The 18,177-nt window shown below is 40.5% G+C and overlaps 1 protein-coding gene across 3 annotated transcripts in view; it reads right to left on the bottom strand.

Annotated features, from left to right (window-relative positions):
* The window catches only part of LOC129814818 (endoplasmic reticulum-Golgi intermediate compartment protein 3-like), a 38,856-nt gene extending 27,808 nt beyond the window's left edge, over window positions 1–11,048 (bottom strand). Inside the window, exons 1-13 of one of the 3 annotated variants that reach the window (XM_055867876.1) lie at window positions 10,897–11,047; window positions 10,616–10,686; window positions 8,873–8,960; window positions 8,526–8,645; window positions 8,256–8,349; window positions 7,802–7,967; window positions 7,377–7,434; window positions 6,197–6,211; window positions 5,108–5,139; window positions 4,923–5,019; window positions 2,309–2,373; window positions 2,001–2,137; window positions 345–400 (exon numbers count right to left, since the gene is read on the bottom strand). In XM_055867876.1, the coding sequence (XP_055723851.1) occupies window positions 345–400; window positions 2,001–2,137; window positions 2,309–2,373; window positions 4,923–5,019; window positions 5,108–5,139; window positions 6,197–6,211; window positions 7,377–7,434; window positions 7,802–7,967; window positions 8,256–8,349; window positions 8,526–8,645; window positions 8,873–8,960; window positions 10,616–10,686; window positions 10,897–10,984 (1,087 nt within the window). In that variant the 5' untranslated portion in view covers window positions 10,985–11,047. Of the gene's footprint in view, window positions 1–344; window positions 401–2,000; window positions 2,138–2,308; window positions 2,374–4,922; window positions 5,020–5,107; window positions 5,140–6,196; window positions 6,212–7,376; window positions 7,435–7,801; window positions 7,968–8,255; window positions 8,350–8,525; window positions 8,646–8,872; window positions 8,961–10,615; window positions 10,687–10,896 lie in introns of all 3 variants that reach the window. The other 2 variants (XM_055867878.1, XM_055867877.1) reach the window with 2 other exon arrangements.
* Window positions 11,049–18,177: the final 7,129 nt, after the last annotated feature.

Genomic DNA, 18,177 nt, shown 5'->3' with positions numbered 1-18,177 from the left:
GTATTGACTTTGGGGGGGTGAATAGTTATGCACGCTCAAGTTCAGTTTGTCTTATTTGTTTCACAATAAAAAATGTTGCATCTTCAAAGTAGTAGGTATGTTGTGTAAATCAAATGACAACCCCCACCCCAAAAAATCTATTTTAACTCCAGGTTGTAAGGCAACAAAATAGGAAAAATGGCAAGGGGGGGTGAACACTTACGCAAGGCACTGTAGTGCATAGTATACACTACCTTCAAACTGAGAAAGCCATCACTAATTAAAAACAATATTACAATTATATTAAAGATGTATTGAGCGCCATGTTTGCTGCATTTGAAATATGGGATTGCAGAGGTGCCCACCTGTAAATACACCTCCTACGATGGCACACACTCCTGTAAGAAAATGAGTGAATGATCTGAAGAAAAAAGAGAGCAAAAAACCATGTTTGATGTAACACACAGCTTACTATTTACATAGGCTACACAGACTTTCCATTGAGGGTCATGTACACCAAACGATCAAAATTATGTGGACACCTGCTCGTTGAACATCTCATTCCAAAATCACGGGCATTAATACGGCGTTGGTCCCCCCTTTGCTGCTATAACAGCCACCACTCTTCTGGGGAGGCTTTCCACTAGATGTTGGAACATTGCTGCGGGGACTTGCTTCCATTCAGCCGCAAGAGCATTAGTGAGGTCCGCACTGATGTTGGGCGATTAGACCTGGATCGCAGTCGGCATTCCAATCCATCCCAAAGGTGCTCGATGGTGTTGAGGTCAGGCCTCTGTGCAGGCCAGTCAAGTTTTTCCACACTGATCGACAAACCATTTCTGTATGGACCTTGCCTTGTGCACGGGGGCATTGCCATGCTGAAACAGGAAAGGGCCTTCCCCAAACTGTTGCCACAAAGTTGGAAGCACAGAATCATCTAGAATGTCATTGTATGCTGTAGAGTTAAGATTTCCCTTCACTGGAACTAAGGGGCCTAGCACGTGAAAAACAGCCCCAGACCATTATTCCTCCTCCACTAAACTTTACAGTTGGCACTATGCAGTCAGGCAGGTAGCGTTCTCCTGCCAAACCCAGAATCGTCGGACTGCCAGATGGCGAAGTGCGATTCATCACTCCAGAAAACGAGTTTCCACTGCTCCAGAGTCCAATGGCGGTGGACTTTACACCACTCCAGCCAACGCTTGGCATTGCACATGGTGATCTCAGGCTTGTGTGCACGGCTGCTCGGCCATGGAAACCCATTTCATGAAGCTCCTGATGAACAGTTCTTGTGCTGACATTCCTTCCAGAGGCTCGGTATTGAGTGTTGCAACCGAAGACAGACGATTTTTACACGCTACGTGCTTCAGCACTTGGCGGTCCCGTTCTGTGAGCTTGTGTGGCCTACCACTTTGCAGCTGAGCAGCTGTTGCGCATAGACGTTTACAGCAGGGCAGAAATCTGATAAACTGACTTGTTGATGATGCCGGTGATGCCAAGGCTGAGGCGAAAGTTGAGGCCGCTGGAGACGCCAAATGAAGAACTGTTGAAGTTGTGATCATTCTGTGTACTTGGTGACTGTACAGTTTAAAATAAGTATTTTTTACCAAGTTTTTTTTATATTAAAAGAATGAATAGGCACTAGTAGGCACTTTTTCTATAAATGAATAGGCACTAGTTTGATAATTTCTGGCACACCAATACCATCCCTATGAATCTCGGCACTCCTCTGATTCATTTTAAAGCACAAGAGGCAAATGGCCACTAACTTATTGAACTTCCATTATTATCTTACTTAAGATGTCATGATCATTTATTCAAAGGTGGCATCCTTTGACGGTGCTACGTTGAAAGTGACTGAGCTCTTCAGTAAAGGCTATTCTACTGCCAATGTTTGTCTATGTAGATTGCATGGCTGTGTGCTCGATTTTATACACCTGTCAGCAACGGGTGTGGCTGAAATAGCTGAATCCACAAATGTTAGTGTCCACATACACAAAATAATGTTTGAAGCTACCTACCGCTGTTTCTCTGTGAATTTGACCATCATAGGGGAGAGTTCATATAATACAAACACACCAGGTAGGCCCTGGTCTCCGATCAGCCCATTGGCTACTTTCTCATGTCGCGTTACAGAGAATTGGTTTGTTTTAACCACCTGTAAGACAAGTAATAGAATGTCCTTGTTTGATGCCCAAGTACGTTAACATGTACAAATACAGCCATGCAAAGGGAAATATAAAATAAATCAAATTTAATTAATATAGCGATAAGATTAACTCTGTGAAATACCTACATTTCACTGCTGTCATGTCCAACATATACTCACCTCTCCATCCCATTTCACGTAGATGGTTGGGACAATCTTCACAAAGTACTGATACATCATGGAAGCTGGAATAAAACAAATCGATGTTTCTATAATTTGCTGAGGCAGCGCACATGTAGTCTGGACAAACGCAACATTCCACTCAGCGTGAACACGAGGAGGTGCTATAGCTTTAACATCACATAATTAGCTGGCTACACACCCCCTCAGCTAACTGTCGACTTCAAGTAATGGCCGCCTGCTCGAAAAGCATTTTCAAGTATCATCGAAAAAGAAAAGGTTGTCTTCAAGTGACTGATAACCGTAGAATTAGAACATAGCTATGCTGATAAAACCTACATTTCACTATAAACCATGTCAAAGACAATACAACTCTGTGGCTAAGTCAAGTATTCTTAGCGTGGTCATTAATATATATTAATGACCATGCATAGATATTTCATCGGGAACAAGAAGGATATTTTGTGTAGAAACAAGTCTATTCTAAGAACTAGTCATATCCTGCAGGTGAGTCAACTTTTTAACACAGAAGGATTGTTAATTATGAGGAGATAGAGAATTTATTTTCTCGTTACAAGATCCCGGTTACACTTAGAGTTCTCCATAGTCTTTGATACTATTCCATCTGTAACTCATGTTGTTTAGAGGTGTAACAAGACCTCGCCTTCTTGAGATAACTGGATTAAGCGAGGGTGACGCTACAAAATCGTAAACATTTGCTCCCTCAGAACAACAGGTCTACACGTGTTTTATTTCAAAGGGATTTTGTATCAATACCGTGTCACAATTTACTGGAATACATTGGTCAATAATATCTGTTGGGAAAAAAATTGGCTGGTTATTACCACACAAATACCTGCTTGTTAAAGTCAGAGGCCTCTCAGAACGATTACCTGAAGAAACTCAAAAAATACAAATGGTACTTCGTGTTGAGCATCCAGAAAGAGTTCTGCATTTATTTTGGCAATGTCTACATGTAAAGAAATGGAAAGATATCTACAGTTTTATATTTGTTAATATTCTTGATGACTTTTGTTTGTTATGGGAGAATGTTCTGCTCGGTTTCCTTAACTATAATAAGGATAAAGAAAAACAATTATACATCTTAAATCTAAATTGTGCTAACGGCAAAATGTCATTCATAAATGTGAATTCACTACTGCATCTCAGTGCAAGAGGCGTCAGTACAGTCCCTGGTTCGAATCCAGGCTGTATCACATCCAGCCGTGATTGGGATTCCCATAGGGCGGTGCACAATTGGCCCAGTGTCATCCGGGTTTGGCCGGGGTAGGCAGTCATTTTAAATAAGAATTTGTTCTTAAGACTTCCCCAGTTAAATAAAATAAAAAATAATGTTCCTGCAAATAAAATAATTGTACACACAAATCTTTAAGGGTTTCAAGGCCACCCCAAGGTGACATGCTAACCAGTTAGCCAGCCAAAACACAGCTAGCTAGCAGCTGGGTAAACAGAAGCTTGAGATAAAAGGTGGTTTAAAAGTCTGCATGCAGCCATGCACGTCGCAACATATTAGTTCAAAATCTGCTTTCGGTGGGCAAATAACGTTGCTAGCTAACTCCGCTAGCTTAGTTTGTCGCTTAAATTTAGCCACTTGTGTACCGTAAAAGCAGATTATTACGATTCACATATCTAGCTGACAATCATAAAGTAAAATGTTTGATTTGTGTATATGTTGTTTCGTCTATTTTTGCTATTGCCCTGGCTGGAAGAAGGTTCAGCAAATGGCTAGGTCAAGCGTGAGGTAATACAGTAGGGGGAGAGAGTGCTTCTAAAATATATTGTTTTATGTATTCTCCACACACTCGTCCTCACAAGAACGTACTCAAGAGAATGCACTCGGACCATGAGAGTGTGGAGCACGGTAATATACATATTGAGAAACACCCATTGACTTCTCAAACCCCAAAACCCAGCCTGGTCCGTTTCGCTAACGTTCCCGGAAGTCTCTCGATGTTGCGCCTCTGGCTTTTAGAAACTCTGTGGCTATACGGAGGAGGTTTTAAATGGGATTCATGATGGGCTTTGCAGTTGGGATGGCAGCTGGTGTCATGTTTGGAACATTTTCCTGTATAAGGTAAGCTAGCTAAGGTAACTACTTACCTTTCACAAGTAAGCCTACACTGAAATGCAAGACATGTCATAAGAATGCCACAGTCTGTACTTGGGCATCACTGATTTCTTTACTATATCAGTTTTGATAAGATTGTTGCAGCCATCCAAACTACATATTGTAGTTTGTTCAATAGAACTCAATAGTGTTATGTGATTTTGTTCAAATGCTGTATTCTTACTGCCCTCAGGGTTGGCCTGAGAGGCAGAGAGCTGATGGGAGGAGTTGGGAAGATGACGCAGAGCGGAGGCACGTTGGGTACATTAATGTCCATTGGGATGGACATCTGCTGCAGAGACCACCTCTACGGCACTTATAATTACACAACGGGACTTTTGTAATAACTCTTATTCCCATGTCCAAATTTCCATGCCATAGTTCTTAGACAAAGTCTGTCAATAAAGGCTATGATTTCAATTGCTGGTAGTAGGTCTAAGTCAAATGCTAGGTGTGGGGAATTTGACGAATGGGATAATTACTAACCTTGTGGTGCTGCAACGTCGGTGCCATCCAAAGGATTGACGATACCAGGGTAGTCCCTCCCAAAGGATAGATGCTTGATCAAGTGAGTCATGTTGATCTGTAGGACACAAGAAACACAAATAAGCACTTAAAGAGGTATGGAAAACACTGCCTTGGAAAGACATTTTTTTTTTAAATGTACTTACATTGTCTAGTCCAAAGCTCTGCAGATCATGAACTGAAATTAAAATGAGACAATATGTCAGTAATGCTGTGATCTGATAGAACATCAGTTACTGTATATGTTCTGTGTACCCAGAGTATGAGGGTTTACTATTGCCATAATCTACAGCTCTCCCATTACAAGTTATTGTTGAGCACAGAGCCCTCAAATGCGATGTGTTCTTGATTACTGCTTGTACCACCTGAATTAAAAGATCAAACCAACAATCACATGCTGGTTATTCAAAAGGACAGTTTCAAATCAGTTAGAAGCAGCTTTGGTTGTCTTTACTAGGCTTTAAGTAACCAGGTGAATTCTGACTGACAACCTCTTCAAATACAAAGCTTGATATTTGACTGGGCAATTTAGAAGGCAGTGATGTGAGGGGGATGTGGCCCGAGTGTCAGTCTGTTTGTGCTATCATGCCAATTCATGGTAACTCATCGGCCTTTCCGCATTTGAGCCGAAGTCCATCCTCTCTCCTCCGTTACCCAGAAACTGATGTGGTCGAGGAGAGTGTCAATTTGTTAGTAGATGAACGGAAGAGTATCCTCCCCTCCTCGATAGCCACCTTTCATCGAGAATAATGTGTATCCTACTAGGGTCCTTCGCCTGAAGAGTTTGGATATCTACCACACCCCCTTTGAAGCAGTTGTTTTTTCGAAGGAGAAAAGCACGCAAACATTTAAAAACGATATGCTACTTATACCTTTGCACAAATAAAATGTCATGCACAACTAGCCAAATGTTTTATCACTTCACACATTTTGGGATTCAACCCCTGTAAACTTAAATTTGCCTGATGACGCGTGAGAGTAATTTCATACAAACTAATTTTTAATCCACGTTCCTTCTCCTTGATTACATTAGACTTTTTTTTTTTCAAAAGGGGGCGAGAGAGGACGCAGGAGTTGAGCAAATCCAATTGAGAAAAGGCCCAGTCATGCCAAACTTGGTCTTTGGCTGGACAAGGACAGCAATGGAGTAGGCAAGAACACAAAACAATCTGGGACCAGGCTAGTGGGGGGTGGTGTTTACTACAAAAATAAAAGCTACAAAATGATGGACTTACTTTCCACAGCGTGCACTGCAGAAAGAAGAGAGAAGAGTCACTATATGACGCATGTTGGGCTACACAGAAAAAGCCAGTCTCTGAAGGGGGTTCATCACATCTGGCATTTCATATACGGCCAAATTCTTATCACAAGGAGATTGTCTGCTTAAAGGCAAAAACCAGACAGAGAAAGTTGTACTAGTCCACCGAATAAAATAGAAAATTAAAGCAGCTTTAAGCTGGTGAAACGTTTGCTCTAAACTTTCGGTACACGTTGTTCATAATGACAAAGGACACCTTTCAATGCCCCCAAGCAAGTTGAGAGAATAGTACTTAGGGCTTACAACTTCATCTGGTTATGTACCATGTAACTTTATCAGCAATTCTTGAGAAATTCTTAAGGTCAATCAAATGAAAGCAGTACCTTCCATTTTTCTTCAATCACAAATACATACTTTTAAATTAATTTGGCCTGTATTCACAGTAACAAAGGTTACATCAGTGACATTGTAGTAAATTTTGTCAAGAAGCTCAAGATTACACCAATTGAATTTTTAAAAATCCATTGGCAATCTGATTGCAAACAAATTAATATATTTCACATTATTTAATTTTCAAATAGAGTGTAACTGTCAATGCAAAATAAGTATATTGGTGTTATTAGTAGGCAACATTAATGATAAAGCAAGTGAGTCTCAATTTACAATCACAATGTTACATTTATATGTGGGGGGAAAAAATAGCTACTTAGTTTGACACATTTTTTCACCTGTGCCACAAAGATATAAAGGTCAGATGTTTTCATGAAATAAAAAATAAGATACAATTAATGACTAATGATTGATCCGGAGGAGGAAAGAAGGGAAGAAGTCAAGAAAATGAAAGGAATTATGAAAGAGGAAAAAGACCATTAACCAAATGTTTTACTGGAAAGACTAGTAACAGATGCACTAGAAATGTCTTTACTGGTCTAGTGACTAGGGGCAAACTCTACACTACAAGAGGGTCTGTACCTAAATCTGGTCTGAGACACAGACTGGTTTAATAAACCGCAAGGTATTTCTTGTAGCAAGTAAGCAAATTTAGAATTCCAATCCAAAAATCAGTCTACCCGTTTCATCTCTAAGCAATTCAGAGGATTGACAGAAAGCACAGAACTTCTATTTTCCTTAGGTAGATAATTGATATCAGGTCTTACCATGAACATGGGACTGCTGGAAACTCTTTCCAGGTGCAAAGTGGAAATTTCCTGCCACCTATCAAAAAAAAGACAAATTGAAGAGTTCAGAAAAAAGTCTAACAATTAACATAACATTTGCAGATTGAAAGTGTACGAATGCATTAAAGCACCTCATAAAGTATTAAATCTCAGTGGCAGCACATTTCCATCCTTAATTTTATATAACCACATCTATAATTCTGTTCCCAAAAGGTGATGATTCATTTCAAATCATGTTGTTTTCAACACTGTCTGACCATTTGAAAGCCAGGCAATTGAAAGTCGAAACATTGTCAGCCATTAAACAAAACACATTCCTTTTATGACGTGTTAATCAGTGTGAGTACTGACTATTCTTTCTGATTATGAACTTAGCCAAAGCATCAGACTATAAGACTAGTTACCTTGTTGACCTCAAGAAAGCCATAGATCTGGCAACCCTCGTTCTTCTGCTCCTGCATCTTCTGGCTGAAGCCCTCCCTCTTGCACTGCTCGATGGTGTCAGGGTTCTTGAAGGCCCAGCCTCGCCTGCGATAGGCTTCCCGTACGTCATCGCAGGTGTTACAGCACCTACGCAAAAGCATAAGCAATATGTCAATTTAACACATACTATCACAATCACACTGTGGACAAAAGATGAGCTAATTTGTTGTGATAGCCTATGTTCTGCAAAAGAGTTTAGGGGTCAAATAAGTACAAGTTTTCATGGATTCTTTCTAACAAGTCCAATTTCACAGGCAAGGGATTTAAGCTCTGAGATTGACAGGGAAACCTCATTGTCTGTCTTTGGTCATGGGAAGTATGATCTGTAAAGCCTGGGAAGGCATTCTGGAGGGCATTCCAGTCATGGGAACTCACTTCAAATCCTCTGTCTCTGCTCCATAGCAGCTTTCACACCGCTCAGGATCTAGCTTACTAGGGTCAAAAGGTTCACCTTCCTCTTGTCCCAAATCTACATGAGAGATGACAACAAAACAATATCCATGACCCAGTGAAAAAATTTACTATTCAATACAATTCATATATCTTGTTTTCCCAAGAGGGAAAACCTATGCCGCATTCCATGGTGTAGAATGCTCTTCAAGTAATAGAACAGAATTACAAGCAAGCTATTAGCAATATGGTTACCATGCTTCTCTGCCTCTGTAGTGACAGGATTGCCATCCTTGTCGAGCCTTTGCTTGAACAGGTTGTGTTCCACATCCAACTGCTGCTCTCCAGCAACATCCATGGCATCAATGCTGAGATCTGAAGGTCAGTGATGTTACAAATGTCACATACTTCAACTGTGAAATCACCACATTGCTTCATGCATAACCCCCAAAAAGATTACTTTAGATTTTACGGAGGCATTTTGTCAATTTATGCAACTGTTTTATAATATCACATAAACATGCACATATAGGGGTTAATTGTGCAGGTGTAAGTTTGTCAAATGTGATGATGCATGCTCGGTTTTTTCCAAAGTTACTTACAGGCACACGGCATGTTAGGAAATATCACATTAATGTTGATTTTCAGTTTGTCTCCTCGTGATGTGTCCACAAACAATTCAGGATGGACCTGTGTTGGCAGAACAACATTCATATTTTGCAAGTCATAAAACAATGGTATCTAAAGTGCTTACCGGGCCTCATAGATTAAGTAAACGTTATGACAGATGGCTAAATAATTATAACATAAAATGATAGTGATGTTCCAATTATCCTCAAACTGGCTAGCCAAAAGGATTCGACTCGTTCATTTCTCTCTCCAGTTGGAAAGGCCCTATGCCGGAATGTGGAAAGCCAGAGCCCAGCGCAGTAACGTTAACGTTATATGGCTAGGAAAATGTACCTCAATCCCGAAATGATTAAAGGTGAATCGAGAAGATTGAAATAGTGCTAGTTTTTAAACAAACATCAGTTTTCGTCAGAATGCTAGGCTAGGTAATACTAACAAAACTGCATTCAACACTTCCGGTAGTTACTCAACCAAATAATAGGCGTACCATTTTAATGGAATCGAATAGGCTGTTATAGCATTAGCTAGCCTAGCATGCTGGCAAAACGGCAATTTAATTCAAATCTAGCAGTATTTCAATATTCTCGAGTCACCTTTCATAATTTCGGGATGAATATGTACAACGACATATTCCATCCTGGATTGAGGTACATTATCCCAGACCTATAACGCGCTGAGCCCTGACTGTCTACATTCCGGTGTTGTGCCGAAAATCTCCCCCAGCACACTTAATTCTTCATTCCTGCGACTTGCTTGCTAGTTGGGATTTCTGCTTTTCACTCCGTTGTCAGTTTAGCCTACATTTCACTGATCTTAGTAGCAGAAAGCATGTTTTATTTGTGTCCTTTAAGGCAGCTGTCAATGATCACGTTAGGCTGCGTTTCATTGTAATTTGTATTGCGGTTTGATCGTGGGGAAGGCACTAGTAATGTCTGCAGTTTTCGGTGTGGCTATGTGTCGAGTGTATTAATCTATAAATAAATCTCTTTGCTAAAATTCGTCATCTCTCCCATGTCTTATTCGATTAGTAGTTGTTCTGAAATGTTTGCATGCCTACATTTTACTCACTCCGTTTAATATAACACACATACATTAATTATTCATTTAGATTGCCTATTCTGATCATTGACAGCTGCCTTGAAGGACACAAATAAAACATGCCTTCTGCAACTAAAATCAGTGAAATGTAGGCTAAACTGACAACGGAGTGAAGAGCAGCAATCTCAACTAGCAAGCAAGTCGCAGCAATGAAGAATTGAGTGTGTGCGCGCGTTCACACGAGGGGGAGGGGTTTCGGCACAACACCGGCATAGCGCCATTCCGACTCAAGAGACACATTAACTTGAGTAGGATCCTTTTGGCTAGTCATTGCATTTCAGCACCATGCCCACCATTGGAATGTTGAGCATTCCCAGTTGCCCTGGTGGCAATTAACTGTACATTTGATTACAAAAAAATAATAAATGTAATTGCAAAGGGCTCACCTGAAAAAGTTTGAATACCACTGTTATAGAGTATACAAACCACAATAATAGTTGTATGCAAAGTTGGCTTGCTAGCTGTTATAGTTCCTTGTTGTCATAGTTCTCCATTAGAATATCCTTACGTTTACAAGTGTGATCCATACAGAGCTAGCTTCTTACCCACGTATTTGACTGGCACACTTAACATGTTCCCTGACTATTTTTTGAAGATGTAACGTTACATTAACCTACCTCCTTAGTGAGATAATACTGCAACTCTGAGAAGAACAGGATCAACATGATGAGACCACTTATGATGGTGACTTCAAAAAGGGGAAAGAAAAATGTCAGAATATCACCAAATCACATAGAGTTTTTGCAAACTACATAGTAATATGTTCTGCTCTCTAGTCTGACAGATCTAGAATGCTAGCCCAAACACAGTGATCCTAGTCCCACTAGCTAGCTACTGGGGACAGTATGTGTTCTGCAAGTAGCTAAGCGCTACCAAAAGTCTACCCAAAACCACTCACCCGTAGCTCCGCTGCATGTTTTAATTCGGAAATCCTCAAGAGTTTTCGGATAAGCATCAAATTGTTTTAGTTTATGTAGTGTGTCCATCTTCTTTCACGCCGTGGGCTGAAATAATTCCCGATACACATCAGTTCTCAACATTTACTTCCGGTACACAAGGCATTCGTATTGAACCAATCAGCGCCAACCACGTAGCGGCCCGTGTGTACCACCAAAGACGTTCTATTATATTGACAAGATAGTCGAGTGACCATTGAAACAATAGAGGATTTGACTTACGACGCCTCCCGGCTGCCATGTTGGAAGACCACCGCTATAATTCTTCGACCACAACAGAGTGGCTACGCCAAACTGCATGGTAACAGTGCCTAAAACTAGTTGATTCATCACCACGGTCATTTTGAGTATTTGCCTGCTCTAACAAGGCAGGAAAGACAACGAAAAAAACATGTTTACAGATTCCCCGCAATCATAAAACACCATTGGTGACACCAAGATAAGACTCAAGAACTGTCACAAAAGCAAAGAAACCTTTTGCCCGTCAAGACCTGAACTCAGACGGCTGTCAGTAACTGGTCTGCTACGATCATTTCATCACTGGTAAATCAAGTCTGATCGATTTCGAGTTTAGTTTAGCAGTTAAAATAATCAGTTAACAACAACATTCAGTGATCCAAAATTATCTGGCTAGATAGCTTGTAGTCTATCATGCTTACATTTGCAGACAAATGTAAGCATACTATTCCTAATGTTATGAGTAAATTGGATAGTGCTAATTTAGGTTATTAATAAGCGCGTAGTGTCATAGGTTTATAGGCTATATCAGAGACGTGGCCTTTGATACGCATTTAATGCAATTAAACTACACTTTATATGACTGCAGAAATTAGCAGAATCTTTTTCAATACGATGGTAGCCTAGACCTACTCTACTGACACTGACAACAGATCAGTAAAAACGACCTTGTCTTGAATGCAACCATGTAATCTAGCCCTATGAAAAAGGGGTCCTGGATAAAAGGGATCCAGCTTTAGTCAAATTGTTCAAAAAACATTTTTTTGTTGCATTTTAGCTAACCCTAACCCCTTTCATTTACATAACCTAATTATCCTAACCTGCTGCCTAAATTCTCATAATCTGCTACGAAATGTCAAATATGATGTTAATTTGACAAAAACTGTATCCCTTCTAGCTTTGACCATGAAAAGGAGAGAAGCAAATTGTACAATATGACGTCCACATAGCCTGGAGGACATTATTGTATTCAAAGAAAAACTCCAGTGGTTATAATATATTCATTTATTCATATGATAACCCAATGATAATTTGTTTAAATGTATTCATAGGAGGAGGGAAAATGTATGGACATTACAGAATACGACAAAAGTCTCAATGGGATAGGACAACCTGATGTGTTGACTATTGGTTGTTCAAGACAAACAATAAATTCAATATTTATATGACACTAAAACACATGAATGAATTAAACATGACCAAAGAATTAAGAGCCCTGATGGTATAGATGACCTGAAGCTTTTCATTTGTTTATGTACTACTGTAGGTTCACCAGCTGACCTCTATCAAGACACCCATGTCGACTGGAATCCCACTGTGAAGATGAGCAATGCTGCAGCAGCATCAGATTCTGCTCCTTCTACTTTTTCCTTTTCGAGATATGAAAGGAGACATCCCTCAATTATACGAGATGGTTGTTATATGTGGTGCTTTGGTCAATCTGAACGATTCTGTTGTGCTCTTTGAGTAGAGGACCTTCACCTTGTCGTCATGACAAAAGTGCCCCCTTAAACCATATTAATATATAAAATGCAATTTTGAATGTGTAAAAGACTATTGTTTATGATATTGCGAAAAAGAAGGTGAAAATCTTACACACTTGTTCTAGAAATGTACATTTTTGATAGATTTTGGGGAAAACCTTGCAGAATACTTATTTAGCTTTTTTAACACTACCCATGTTTTTGACATGAAGGATATAATATGTTACTATTGCAATGATAACAAGACCATTGAAATGATTGTGAATGATGTTATTCTTGTTGCCAAATACTTTAAACACAAACAAAAATTCCAGAATTCTCTACCAAAATTACTAATATTTATGATTGAATTTAATCATCTTGTTAAGACATTATCCATAGTTAATAACAAACAGAATAACATCTTCCTGAATCATTTTAATTAGACATTTTCTGTGCACTAAAATGTTGTAATGTATATTTTTTTAGTATTTTCTTATTTATACCTGTGTTTTGTTTTGTTTGACATGTTTGATGTAGGGATGTAAGTTGTTGATCGCTGATAATTTTGTATAATAAATAAATACAAAATAAAGTGTCCTCAAAGATAGAAGGCAGGTGGGAGTAGGCGAGATTGGGTGGGACCATTCTAGCCAATGAGATGGCAGAAACGCACGTGAACAAATCAAATCTTGTCACATGCGCCGATGACAACTGGTATAGACGTTACCGTGAAATGCTTGCTTACCAGCCCTTCCTAACAATGCAGAGTTTAAAAATAATAATACGAAACAAAATAGTAACACAAGAGGAATAAAATACACAAGAATGGAGCTATATACAGGGAGTACCAGTACCAGATCAATGTGCAGAGGTACAAGGTTATTGAGGTAGCTATGTACATGAAGGCAGGTTAAAGATAGGACAGATAATAATAATAATACGAGTAAAATAACGAACAAAGTAGCAGCAGCAAGTTATGAGTGTAAAAGTGTGTGTGTGTGTGTAATGTGTATGATCATGGAACAAGATGACGACCGAAGAACATAGCCTAAGTTTTACTTTCTCCCAACTAAATGTGCTATTGTTTGTTCTTTTTGCGTTTTGTGTAAATTATTTGTTTTACTTATTGTGTACATAATGTTGCTTATGACCGAAAATAACTTATTTAACTTTTGGACATCTGAAAAGCGATTACTCACGGCGGACTGGATAAATCTTTTTCCTTTAACGAGTCCGACTAGAAGGATATCCTGCTTTCACTGGAACAGGCCCAGATCCATGCCTTTTGTGTGAAGAAAAGATGCCAGAAAAGGGGCCGCAGATCGGGCAACCTTCTAAGAATCCGTAGGCAAGCGAGTAAACTCCCACTGCCATCTGTTCTTCTTACTAACGTGCAATATTTGGAAAATAAAATTGATGACCTACGATTAAGATTATCCTACCAAGGGACATTGAAAACTGTAACATTTTATGTTTCACTGAGACGTGACTGAACGAAGATACGGACAATATAGAGCTAGCGGGATTTTCCATGCACTGGCAGAACAGAGACGCTACCTCTGGTAAGACGAGGGGTGGGGGTGTGTGTCTTTTTGTCAATAACAGCTAGTGCGCAATGTCTAATATTAAATAAGTCTTGAGGTATTGCTGACCTGGGTAGAGTACCTTATGATAAGCTGTGGACCACACTATCTACCAAGAGAGTTCTCATCTGTATTATTCGTAGCTGTCTATTTACCACCACAGAACAAAGCAGGCACTAAGACCGCTCTCAACCAACTCTATAAGGCCATAAGCAAAGAAGAAAATGCTCACTCAGAAGCGGCGCTCCTTGTGGCCGGGGACTTTAATGCAGGCAAACTTACATTAGTTTTACCAAATTTTTACCTGCATGTCACATGTGCAACCAGGGACAAAAAATCCTAGACCACCTTTACTCCACACAAAGAGATGCATACAAAACTCTCCCCCGCCCTCGACGGATGTGGCAGGGATTGAAAACTATTACGGACTACAAAGGGAAACCCAGACGCGAGCTGCCCAGTGATGCGAGCCTACCAGACGAGCTAAATGTCTTTTATGCTCGCTTCGAGGCAAGCAACACTGAAGCATGCACGAGAGCACCAGCTGTTCTGGATGGCTGTGTGATAATGCTCTCGGTGGCCGATGTGAACAAAACCTTTAAACAGGTCAACAGTCACAAAGCACCTGGGGCAGACGGATTATCAGGACGTGTACTCAAAGCATACGCAGACCAACTGTCAAGTGTCTTCACTGACATTTTCAACCTCTCCCTGACCAAGTCTGTAATACCTACACGTTTCAAGCAGACCACCCATAGTCCCTGTGCCCAAGGAAGTGAAGGTAACCTGCCTAAATGATTACCACCCAGTGGCACTCACGTCGGTAACCATGAAGTGCTTTGAAAGGCTGGTCATGGCTCACATCAACAGCATCCTCCCGGACGCCGTAGATCCACTCCAATTCGCATACCGTCCCAACAGGTCCACAGATGACGCAATCTCAATCGCACACGACACTGCCCTTTCTCACCTGGACAAAAGGAACACCTATGTGAGAATGCTGTTCATTGACTACAACTCAGCGTTCAACACCATAGGGCCCACGAAGCTCATCACTAAGCTAAGGACTCTGAGACTAGACACCTCCCTCTGCAACTGGATCCTGGACTTCCTGATGGGCCGCCCCCAGGTGGTAAGAGTAGGCAACAACATGTCTGCCACGCTGATCCTTAATACGGGGGGCCCCTCAAGGGTGTGTACTTAGTCCCCTCCTGTATTCCTTGTTCACCCACGACTGCATGGTGTTATGAGAATTTTGTTCTTAACGTTCTTAAACTGAACTTCAATTAAACTACTCAGTCTGCAACCCAGAGTTTGTAAGAGTCTGGTTGAATGAAACAGAGTCCCAGCTTACAATAGTCAGAATGTTTATTCACGAGAGCGCTCTAAAATCTAAAATGCAAACACAGTCTTTATAACACACACAAACAAGTTCAAATCTTAAGCTACGCCTTGCTCAGACAGTCGGTGTTTTTCCACTACACAGATACATTGTTTCTTTAATCTGCAACATGTTTCATAATTTTCTGCAAGCCTAACAGTTTCTCCCCTCCACGGATGGAGACAGAATGTCCTGTCGATAGCTCCTCTTATCATTTGTTTCCCACTTGCACCCTGCTTACATACTAAAAAAGAACAAAAGGTCCTTGTTCTAATTCTGACTAAAACTACACACATCATCAGATTATAGTTTTATGATTCTAATACATTTCATACAATTATATGGTTTCAGGGTGGAATATTTTAATCATTACCATTAAGCATATCAATGGCCAAACACAACTCCAACACCATCATTAAGTTTGCTGATGACACTTCAGTGGTAGGCCTGATCACCGACAACAATGAGACAGCGTATAGGGAGGGTGTCAGAGAACTGGCAGTGTGGTGCCAGTACAACAACCTCTCCCTCAATGTGATCAAGACAAAGGAGCTGATCGTGGGCTATAGGAAAAGGCGGGCCGAACAGGCCCCCATTAACATTGACAGGGCTGTAGTGGAGCGGGTCGAGAGTTTCAAGGTCCTTGGTGTCCACATCACCAACAAACTATCATGGTTCAAACATAACAAGACAGTCGTGAAGAGGGCATGACAAAACCTTTTCCCCCTCAGAGGACTGAAAAGATTTTGTATGGGTCCCCAGATCCTCAAAAGGTTCTACAGCTGCACCATCGAGAGCATCCTGACTGGTTGCATCACCGCCTGGTATGGCAACTGCTCGGCATCTAACCGTAAGTCACTACATAGGGTAGTGTGAATAGCCCAGTACATCATTAGGGCCAAGCTTCCTGCCATCCAGGACCTATCTAATAGGCGGTGTCAGAGGAAAGCCCATAAAATTGTCAGAGACTCCAGTCACCCAATTTATAGACTGTTTTCTCTGCAACCACACGGCAAGCGGTACCGGAGCACCAAGTCTAGGACCAAAAGGCTCCTCAACAGTTTCTACCCCCAAGCCATAAGACTGTTGAACAATTCATAAAATCGCCAGACAATTTACATTGACCCCCCCCTCCCTTTGTACACTGTTGCTACTCGCTGTTTAATTATCTATGCATAGTCATTTCGCCCCCACCTATATGTACAGATTACCTCAACTAGCCTGTACCCCCGCACACTAACTCAGTACCGGTGCCCCCTGTATATAGCCTCGTTATTCTTATTCTTATTGTGTTACTTTTTATTCTTACTTTTTATCTTAGTCTACTTGGTAAATATTTTCTTCTTCTTGAACTGCACTGTTGGTTAAGGGCTTGTAAGTAAGCATTTCACGGTAAAGTCTACACTTGTTGTATTCGGCGCATGTTTTTGTTGTGTCGGTATGCGTGTGTGTGTTTTGTGTGTGTGTGTGCGTATGTCAGTGGAGGCTCATCAGGAGGCAGGGTTGGACCATACTCCTCAGTGAATTTCAGAAAAATACAATAGTGAAACATTAAAAAATGTATCCTTTTTATAGTAAAAGTATACTAAATATATTCACGTCACCAAATAATTGATTAAAACACACTGTTTTGCAATGAAGGTCTACAGTAGTCTCAACAGAACTCTGTAGGGTAGCACCATGGTGTAGCCGGAGGACAGCTAGTTCCAGTCCTCCTCTGGGTACATTGGCTTCAATACAAAACCTAGGAGGGCTCATGGTTCAGACCCCTTTCCATAGACTTGCACAGTAATTATGACAACTTCCAGAGGACATCCTTCAACCTATCAGAGCTCTTGCAGCATGAACTGACATGTTGTCCACCCAATCAAAGGATCAGAGAATGAATCTTACTGAAAGCATAAACTACAGCTAGCCCTGCAGTGCATAAAATGTAGTTGACTCAAAGATAAAGACAATAGTTGAACAATTTTGAACAAATTAATTTCTTAGAAATAAAGGAGAAGCAAGAGACCAAGCTATATTTTATCGTAGATTTTTTTTTTACATTCACTTAGCTAGCGAATGCAGCTAGCTAGTTAAGTCTACTCAAACATCTGGCTCAAAAAGAGAGGGATGCTATGTTAGCTAGCTGGCTATGGCTATCCAGCACTGGAACTCTTCCAAGTCAAGGTAAGCTTTTGGTTTTATTCATTTATTGCCACCGGGGCCAGCCGGTGTAACTGCTAAACTGATTTCTGACTACACTGTACTACATAATTGTAGCGGGTTTACTAATGCGTTAGTTCTATTAGCTATATTGCCTATGACGTTAGCTTGCTATGTTGCTGCTATGAAAGTGAACAGTGTTTGCGTGTGATCAGGGGTCTATTCTTTCTGCCGATTATGTTGAAAAATGTCTTAAATGGAAGAAAACGGGGATAAACATACCTGAATTTGTTTTGCATTCATAGGCTAGCTTGTAGCAACCTCATGATGGGTATAGAGAACATTTGAGTATCATGTAGTAGCCTAAACCTATTGATGTTCAATTGAGCTGGGTGAATGGAATATGAA

The sequence above is a fragment of the Salvelinus fontinalis genome, chromosome 18, assembly GCF_029448725.1.
Source record: "Salvelinus fontinalis isolate EN_2023a chromosome 18, ASM2944872v1, whole genome shotgun sequence".
NCBI lineage: Eukaryota > Metazoa > Chordata > Actinopteri > Salmoniformes > Salmonidae > Salvelinus > Salvelinus fontinalis.
The sequence above is the reverse complement of the archived record's forward strand: the minus strand, read 5'-3'. Positions and strand labels throughout refer to the sequence as shown.